This window comes from Cupressus sempervirens, chromosome 2 (genome assembly GCF_028749045.1).
Source record: "Cupressus sempervirens isolate cs-2001-9-10 chromosome 2, ASM2874904v1, whole genome shotgun sequence".
In the NCBI taxonomy this organism is placed as follows: Eukaryota; Viridiplantae; Streptophyta; class Pinopsida; order Cupressales; family Cupressaceae; genus Cupressus; species Cupressus sempervirens.
The window spans coordinates 49,700,964-49,709,736 of NC_143119.1; the positions used below are offsets into that span (position 1 = coordinate 49,700,964).

Below are 8,773 nucleotides of genomic sequence, written 5' to 3' on the forward strand. Positions count from 1 at the left end.
ACGAAAGAAAGTAACTTTTGATTATACCAACTGTGCTACTAGATAAGCTCACTTGCGTCCTCATTGTTTTCTTCTCTTATTTTGTCTCCTCTACATTAATAGGATGAAGACGGGGAGAAGAGAGTGTTATACATGGACCAGCTACTTGTTGAAAGAGTCTGGATTAAATGAACGGGCCCTTGAAAGTATTTTGTACCAGTTTCCCCGCCTAACCTTGATTGCTTTGCGATGGGACCTTTCATCACGAGCCCTGACTTTTTACGAAGGAATGTGGGGGTTTGTACAGATATCAAAATCATGAAAAACATGGGGCACAGGAATTCCACGCTAAAACAGCCCTCTTCACGCTTAAAATCCCAGATTAACCCCCAAAAAAAATTAGAATCTACATGGGGTACCCTGATTTCTAAGTAATTAGAATCTACTTACTGTATTCTCCTCCCCAATACATTTTTTCACGCTTAAATTCCCTGATAAAACACAACATAAACCGTGATTTCCCACGCTCAAATTAGAATCTTCTGACTAATCTTCTCCCGTGACAAGAACTTAGATTTTTATTACTTTTTACGCTTTGAAATGATCGATTAGTTTATGCATTTTGTATTAATTTATGCTGGGTCGTCGATAGATACTCCATGAATAACAAGAATATCAGACAACGAAACAGCGGCAGCTTTTGTCAGTTTCCCAATGCGAAATTCCCCCAATTAAAAATTTCAGTTTTGAAATTTTTATTTTCCACTGGAAATGGACTGACTGGTGAGTTAGTGGGGAAAAGAGAACCTGGTGTGTGAGTGTACCCCATTATTTGATGAGGGATGTGGGAGTATGATAGAATAGCGAAAGGTGAAAGATTCGGGGCAGGGGATGGGGAGGAGATAATGGAAAGCTCCTCTTTTGCTCTATATAAACGTGCTCCGCAATGCCCTTTTTCCATACAATCGAGTTGGTGGGTTGAAACCCAACGCTTTTATGTTGCCTTTTCTTGAATCTATTTTCATATGGTTCCTCCTCCCCTCCCCCAACTCGGCCATTCATAGGAGGAAATAAATACACATTTAGTGGCTCTCTTTTCTCTAGTACTTGCTTCTTAGTTTTAGTTTTTCCTTTTCTCCTTCTGTAATGGAGAATTTAGTGGGTATTTTGGTTGTTATCATGACGATCCTGTTGCTGAACGGAGCCCTGTTTGTCCATTCGGGCCCCGCCGTTCCGTGCACTGGCCAGACCTCGTTTCCGTTTTGCAGCACGTCTCTGCCCGTTGGTGACCGAGTGAAGGATCTCATTGGCCGCTTCACATTGCAGGAGAAAGTTCAGCAGCTTGTGAATGCGGCCAGTGCTGTTCCTAGGCTGGGTATTCCTGCTTACAATTGGTGGTCCGAAGCTCTTCACGGAGTGTCGAATGTAGGCCCCGGGACTCGATTCGGGGGCGCTGTTCCCGGCGCTACCAGTTTTCCCCAAGTCATTCTCACTGCCGCTTCCTTCAATGAATCCCTCTGGCGAGCCATCGGACAGGTGAGCCTTCCGGACAGATGTGTAAAATTTGCAATTTTTTTTGGTTTGTTTAAGGCCGATTCTGAGTTTTTCCTTGCTAATGTAGATCGTTTTTTAATGTGTAACTGTTTCATTGGGCAGTTTTTATGTTATATGTATCTTCAATCCACAATGTATTGATTGATTCGTTTATGGTTAAGAGTGAGCCTGTGAATTGTGGCATTGCTTAATACATGATAGTGTCACCATTCAAGTAGCTCCGCTCTCTTACCGATAATAAAGAATGCGTCTCTGTGTTTGATTGTGTCAATGCCTCAGTTCATATTCTATGGTCTCTCTAAAAATTTTGAGGGTTGAAAAGAGACTGTGTGATAGATGATAGAAACATTTTGAAGTGTTTATTGTACAGTCAAATCTACGAGAAAATGGTAGTGGCATCCTTCACCTAGCTTCTATTCATCATTATTGCTGAAGAATGCATTTCTATATTTAGTAATAGCATTGATCCATCATTGAGATTATGAAAATTTTAGGAAGCAGTAGTGGTAGATCTATGAGCCAAATTCAGGAACTTTGAAATGTGAAAATTTATTGTCTTTTACGAGAATGTGGTTCCCTAAAACGCAGAGAATGAACAGATCAAGCAAATTGATTGAAAAAATAGGAAACACCAGGATCCCCTGTTTCTTCCCCTGACAAATAATGAATGCCCACTGGCCAGATAGACTAAACAAACCATATCACATTCGCCCTGTCCGAACACATTCAGATCGCAATTAAATATCAAAATTCAAACCCAACGCGCCATTGTACGAAATGCATTTGTTGCCCATGTCCCAAATACAGTCATTCCAATCTGCAATAACTTTGCAGAGTATCGAGATAAAACCGTGATAAGAGCTGGAAACCAAGGAATTATCACATGCGCAGTTTACACAAACGGTCTTGAATTCGTTGCACGCGTTTAACCAATGACCTGTGACAACTTCTTTGGTATGTTTAAAGCGTGTGCCATGGAGTGAAAATTGAACCCGTGAGCTATTAATGAGGCTGCCCACTGAGGTCTGTTTATGTATATAATATATCTGAAATATGCAATGTGCAATTGTGCGCGCAGGTTGTGTCGACAGAGGCACGGGCAATGTATAATGCGGGGCTGGCGGGGCTGACATACTGGAGCCCTAACGTCAACATATTCCGTGACCCGCGATGGGGCCGTGGACAGGAGACTCCCGGTGAAGACCCCGTGCTGACCGGCAAATATGCCTCCAACTATGTCCGCGGTTTACAGGATACCGACGGTTCCGACCCCAATCGACTCAAGGTCGCATCCTGCTGTAAACATTACACTGCCTATGACGTGGACAACTGGAATGGCGTCCAACGCTACACCTTTGACGCTAAGGTGTGCACACTCAGAAAACATGTGTTTTTCTATTATTTATTAATTAAATGTAGAAAATATACAAGAAGAAGAACATGTTTTCTTTTCTCCCTCTCTTCCAAGGACTTCACGTGATTGCGACTGCCTCTTTTTTTTATCGAAAATTTGCACTATTTGTTGGAATCCGCGTTTGTCTGCCGTTTTGGTTGGACCGACTGTTTTTGTTTGGACATCACGGGCTGCTTTATGCGTCCACATCAACCCTAATTATCTGCCACACACTTCAATTGCACACATAATTCGGAGCCACGAAGATAGTCGGTGAAAAGACTAAAAACGATACTAGGTCCAGCTTCTATGCACTGTTAATATTAAATATCTCTTTAGAAATTCTCTTTTTCCTTACGAGTTTGGTATTTTATGTCGTTACTTTAATCTACGTGGAACATTGAAAAAAGGGAAATATCTCAATACTATTTAGGAAAATGTATTTAATTAAAAGAAAAGTAATTCGAGGCATTTCAATTTATATAGTTCCTCTTGTTTAATATTGATAATATAGTAAGTGTGATTTTAAAGTTGTCTATGTTGATGAGAACTATCTAATGATTGAATAAAATGTAGCATTTATTCATGTGAAGGTGCATTAAAGTACCAATTAAACATTGTTTTAGTATATAAGAATAGGTCTCACTTTTCTTGGGCGTATTTTTAGGCACTATGATGTGACTATGGAACATTAGTTGTAGACTTGTAGACAAGGGGTTTACCAAATAAGTAGTAGTTAAAAATTAGAAGTGATTTGAAAATTCATATAAGATTTTGAAAAGGCTAAAACTAGAATTCTCAGCTACTATATCCGTTTCCAGTAGGCCTGAAATTTGATGGTCACTTGCCTGCCATGTGATTTTTCAACGGAAAATACACCGTTTTATCAAAGTCAAACTTGGCAGCAAATAAATATTTTTAAAAACAATGAGAAAGCCTATCATAATTCATATTTGGAATATCAAGATATAAATGGCGCGAAGAAAGATTATTAAAAATAAGAAGATTTCTGGATATTTGATAAACCTTTATTATTTAAAAGGAAACAAATATATATAGAAGAAAACAAACAGATTGCAGCGCTTTCAAAGCCAGAAAAATTCGATTTTTTTAATGAATACATGTTGAAGAAAGCCAATCCGATACGTCCGATTGGAATCGAACTTGCTCTACACAGAAGACAAACGTGCCAAACATAAAAGACAGATAAGCCTGGCCTACCACTCACATATTTGAAATACTAAAATATAAATGACATGGACAGAAAAGATTTTTTTAAAACAAATACACTGACAACTGTGAACTGTTTTTAAAATGCGTACGATATTAAATATAAGTGAACAGTTGTAAAGAGGAAGTACCTGTATTAGGAATGTCCCCACTTAAAACAGCACTGACCCGGGAAGCTCAGGATAGTTAAAAAATTACAGAGCACGGGAGATTCTTAACCAAATCGATTAAAGAAACAACGAATATTAGCTCAACTGCCTTCAATGATTGAGATAATGAAAGCATTAGGGACAGATTTATTTATTTATAACATTTTTCAAATGGCAGATACTTATCCACGGGATACTAACATGGCAAATGGACAGGACGGAGTGGCATGTAGTTAATGTAGATATCACAGCACTTTGTGAGGGATAGGTACCCACTGGAGAAAGGCCATCATACGAAATAGCAAATGGATAGGATTGCATAGCATCAATTGAAAGGAGAAAAGAGATTTGATCAATCAAACGGAATGTTTTGTTTTATGTCTAGCGACAGCAACGTTGTGAGAATCCAGATGGAAAGCTGGTACGCAATTAGGAATAAACAAAACCGGGAACGACTTTTTGGACATGCAATAAATCTTTCAAACGACAACACATGGTCCAAAAAGCTTCCCTTACTCAATTGTGAGGTACCCACCATTGGTATGATCCATTACGGGATTCCATAAAGTAACAAACCGGCTTTCAGCGATTGGTATATTTTAGTTTCAATTCCAATAAACTACGGGCAAGTTAACGACCTCTCTCTGATAGACATTTTTTAGTTTGATGCCGATATATTATGGACAAATTAACTACCTTTCTTTGATTGATATATTTCAGTTTGATTTCAATAAGCAATGGATAAGTTGCAGTCATCGATGGGGACTCGAGCCCCAGGGGGACGAATTTTGTTGTTTTGTATACTTAGAATTATCTACCCCACTTGCAATGTGATGGTCGGATGAGATTATGTTACTGCACGCATTTGTTTTTAGGCCTCCTGTTTGGTCTTCGATGTCTCTGTCCAGGTTGGAATTCTTAAGTTAATTCTGATGGTGCTTTTTTTTAATAAAAACAAAGTGGAACATCCCATCAGAATCCTGGAGCATTTGGAATAGGAGATTTTGGTTGAATTGCAGACATAGACAAAATTGCAGTTTGGTTTCGCCAAATAACTGTTTTACATTTTTTTTCTTTTTAACCCCGTGCCCATTGAAACAGAAGCCCTATTGTTTTGGTCCAGGTTACACAGCAAGACTTGGAGGACACATTTAACCCTCCATTTAAGAGCTGCGTTTTGGATGGCAATGTGGCCAGTGTTATGTGTTCTTACAACAAAGTCAATGGCGTTCCAACCTGCGCAGACAAGGATCTGCTGGCTGGCACTATTAGAGGCAAATGGCAATTGAACGGGTGAAACTCTTTTTCCACCTTCCTTCACATCTGTTTCAAAACATTCAAGATCCTCTCTTTTCACATCTAGTTTATAAAATTCAAAATCCTCCGTTTTCCCATCTATTTCAAAACATTAAAATTCCTCTGTTTCCACATCTATTTACAACATTCAAATCCTCTGTTTTCAAATCTATTTCACAACGTTCAAATTCCTCTGTTTTCCCATCTATTTTTTAATTGGAGCTATAAATATTTATCAAGTGGTTTATGCTTTTTCTTCAGGTACATTGTCTCCGACTGCGATTCGGTCGACGTGTTGTACAATTCACAGCACTATGCGCTCACTCCTGAAGATGCAGTTGCTGACGTGATAAAAGCTGGTATGAGTTCACTACAAAACATGCCTAATTTCCGAAAGCTTAATTTGTGATTTACATTAAGAAGAATTATATATTTCTTGCATTGGCCTGGATATGATGAATTCAGGGCTAGATCTGGACTGTGGATCTTTCATGGGGAAGCACACAGAAGCAGCTGTGAAAGCAGGCAAAGTGGACGAGTCCTCCATTGATCAAGCTCTCGTCAACACCTTCACGACATTGATGAGGCTCGGTTGGTTTGATGGGGATCCCACCAAGCAGCCATATGGAAATTTGGGGCCGAATGATGTTTGTACTGCGGAGCATCAAGAACTCGCTTTGGATGCTGCCAGGCAGGGGATTGTGCTGCTCAAGAATGATGGCTCTTTACCATTAGCTGCAAAAAAGATTAGCTCTTTGGCTGTCATTGGGCCCAATGCTAATGTCACCAAAGTCATGATTGGCAATTATGAAGGTACCCATTTATGAAACTATGATGGAGACTTATCTACAATAAATCCTTCCAAACCGGACTATATACGTTATATTTGTAACCAACATATATCGAAGTATGAGATTCGAGCGTTTCTTATATCAATAGAGCATTGCATAGGTACATTGCTAATATTTAGTCTATTCATCTTGGGCAGGTATTCCATGCAAATATACAACCCCTCTTCAGGGGCTCTTGAAATACACTTCACTCCTCTTCGCCCCGGGTTGCACCAATGTGAAATGTACTGGAAATGACATGTTCGGTGCAGCAGTGCAGGCAGCAGGCAAAGCAGATGCGACCGTCTTGATAGTAGGTGGAGATCAGAGCACGGAGGCAGAGTCACTGGATAGAACAAGTTTGCTCTTACCCGGCCAGCAACAACAGCTGATTTCCCAGGTTGCAAGTGCATCAAAGGGGCCAGTAATTCTTGTGATCATGTCAGGGGGTCCTTTTGATATATCATTTGCAAAGGACGATGCCAAAATTGCAGGCATTCTCTGGGTGGGCTATCCAGGACAAGCTGGAGGGGCAGCCATTGCAGATGTAATCTTCGGACAATACAATCCTGGTAAATATATGTGTTTGGTTCTTTGCACAATCAAACAAGAAAACCTAAACCCTCAAATACCCTGAAACCTAAACCCTAATATCCTAAATATTTAATCCCTAAAACCTAAAACCTTAACCCTAGACCAGTGGAAATAGTCTCAGGAATCTAATCCCTCAGATCTATGAGATTTCCACAATCCATGAATATGAGTTTTTAGTTTCTGGATTTGATTGTGTGTAGTTTTTTGTCATCAACGTTTCGGATCATACTACATGATTCATCATCAGGATGTCAGAGAACATGAAGAATAAAAAATGATGATGGATCATGTAGTAAGATCCGAAACGTTGATGACAAAAAACTACACACAATCAAATCCAGAAACTAAAAACTCAAATCTAATCCCTTTGAAGGTTAAGTTTCCTTAATTCTTCTAGATGCTGAGAAATGCAATGTTGATAACTAATGCATGTTCCTTTCTTTGTTGTTTCAGGTGGGAGATTGCCGGTGACTTGGTACCCCCAAGACTTTGTTAAGATTCCCATGACTAACATGAACATGAGGCCAGATCCAGCCACGGGATATCCAGGCAGAACTTACAGATTCTACACCGGAAAAACTATTTACATGTTTGGTGATGGCTTAAGTTATACAAACTATAAACACACACTGATTCGGGCACCTAAGATGGTGTCCATTCCCATGGATGACAAACTTGCTTGTGCCCACAAAACATCTAATTTTTCATGTGAGGCGATACGAATAACCCACGGCAATTGTCAGAACATGCAAATGGATGTTCATGTTGATGTGAGAAACATTGGTACTAGAGATGGAAGTCATGTAATATTCCTGTTTTCTACACCTCCATCGAAGCACAACGCTCCAAAGAAGCAATTGCTTGGATTCCGTAAGGTTCATGTGAGTTCAGGAGGCAGAGAAAGAGTTCGTTTTAGTGTTGATGTATGCAAGGACCTCAGCACTGTTGACAAAGCTGGCAATAGGAATCTGCCAGTGGGTTCTCATCTGCTTCACATTGGTGATCTCCAACATTCTATTTCTCTTCAATTAACAAACTAATTCTCCCCTTATGGGAGGAATTCTGGTGCTCTGTTTCTGCAAAGAGCAGGGAACCTTCAATAACTTTTATGTCTAGTATTAATTGTTTTCTTCTAAATTGCTCATGACAAGTGAGGAGAAAAATGCAAGGGCTGCCGGTAATACCAATCTTTTTTAGGTATATTCTTGCGAGGAGGCTTTTAGGTCAGTCAAAAGATTGGCCTCTTCACCCCTAAAGTCATTGATTAAGTACTCAATTGTTCTGATTCAACCATCTGCAGGCAGCCAGATTTATAATATTTGGAAATAAGTTGTTTGTCCTGAAAATATGTGATGGCAGTGGGATATTCTTTTATGATCCATTCACATCTCACAGCTATCCCATGGATGATAGCTCGGAGGTGCTTGTGGGCCTCGTGGTCCACTTTGCTTTCGTTTTAATTATCAATTTAAATGCCTTTTCAAAAAGCGTCTACAAGAAATTGATAACAATTGTAAGACGAGGTTTGTAAGAGGAGTGTGTATTAAAAGTGTTTAAAAATTCTGAAAATATAATTCACTCTATAACAAGCGATCAATGCTTCAAAATAATTGTCAATAGTGTAGCTAGTTTAAAGGAGAGAGGGGGGTAAAGATAGAGATAGAGAATTGATAAATGAAAGAGAGATATATAGATAATGAAGGGTTAAGATATAGATACAAAACTATAAGGAAAGGGTGATAGATTGA

At 39.4% G+C, this 8,773-nt stretch overlaps 1 protein-coding gene across 1 annotated transcript; it reads left to right on the plus strand.

The window, feature by feature from the left end:
• The first annotated feature begins 492 nt into the window (after nucleotides 1-492).
• Nucleotides 493-8,512, plus strand: LOC149571012 (beta-xylosidase/alpha-L-arabinofuranosidase 1-like). Its single transcript, XM_089812577.1, has 7 exons — nucleotides 493-1,515; nucleotides 2,612-2,899; nucleotides 5,429-5,598; nucleotides 5,863-5,960; nucleotides 6,067-6,414; nucleotides 6,590-7,003; nucleotides 7,479-8,512. Exons 1-7 carry the CDS (start codon nucleotides 1,126-1,128, stop codon nucleotides 8,063-8,065), a joined length of 2,295 nt encoding a protein of 764 aa, XP_089668703.1. The 5' UTR covers nucleotides 493-1,125; the 3' UTR covers nucleotides 8,066-8,512.
• Nucleotides 8,513-8,773: the final 261 nt, after the last annotated feature.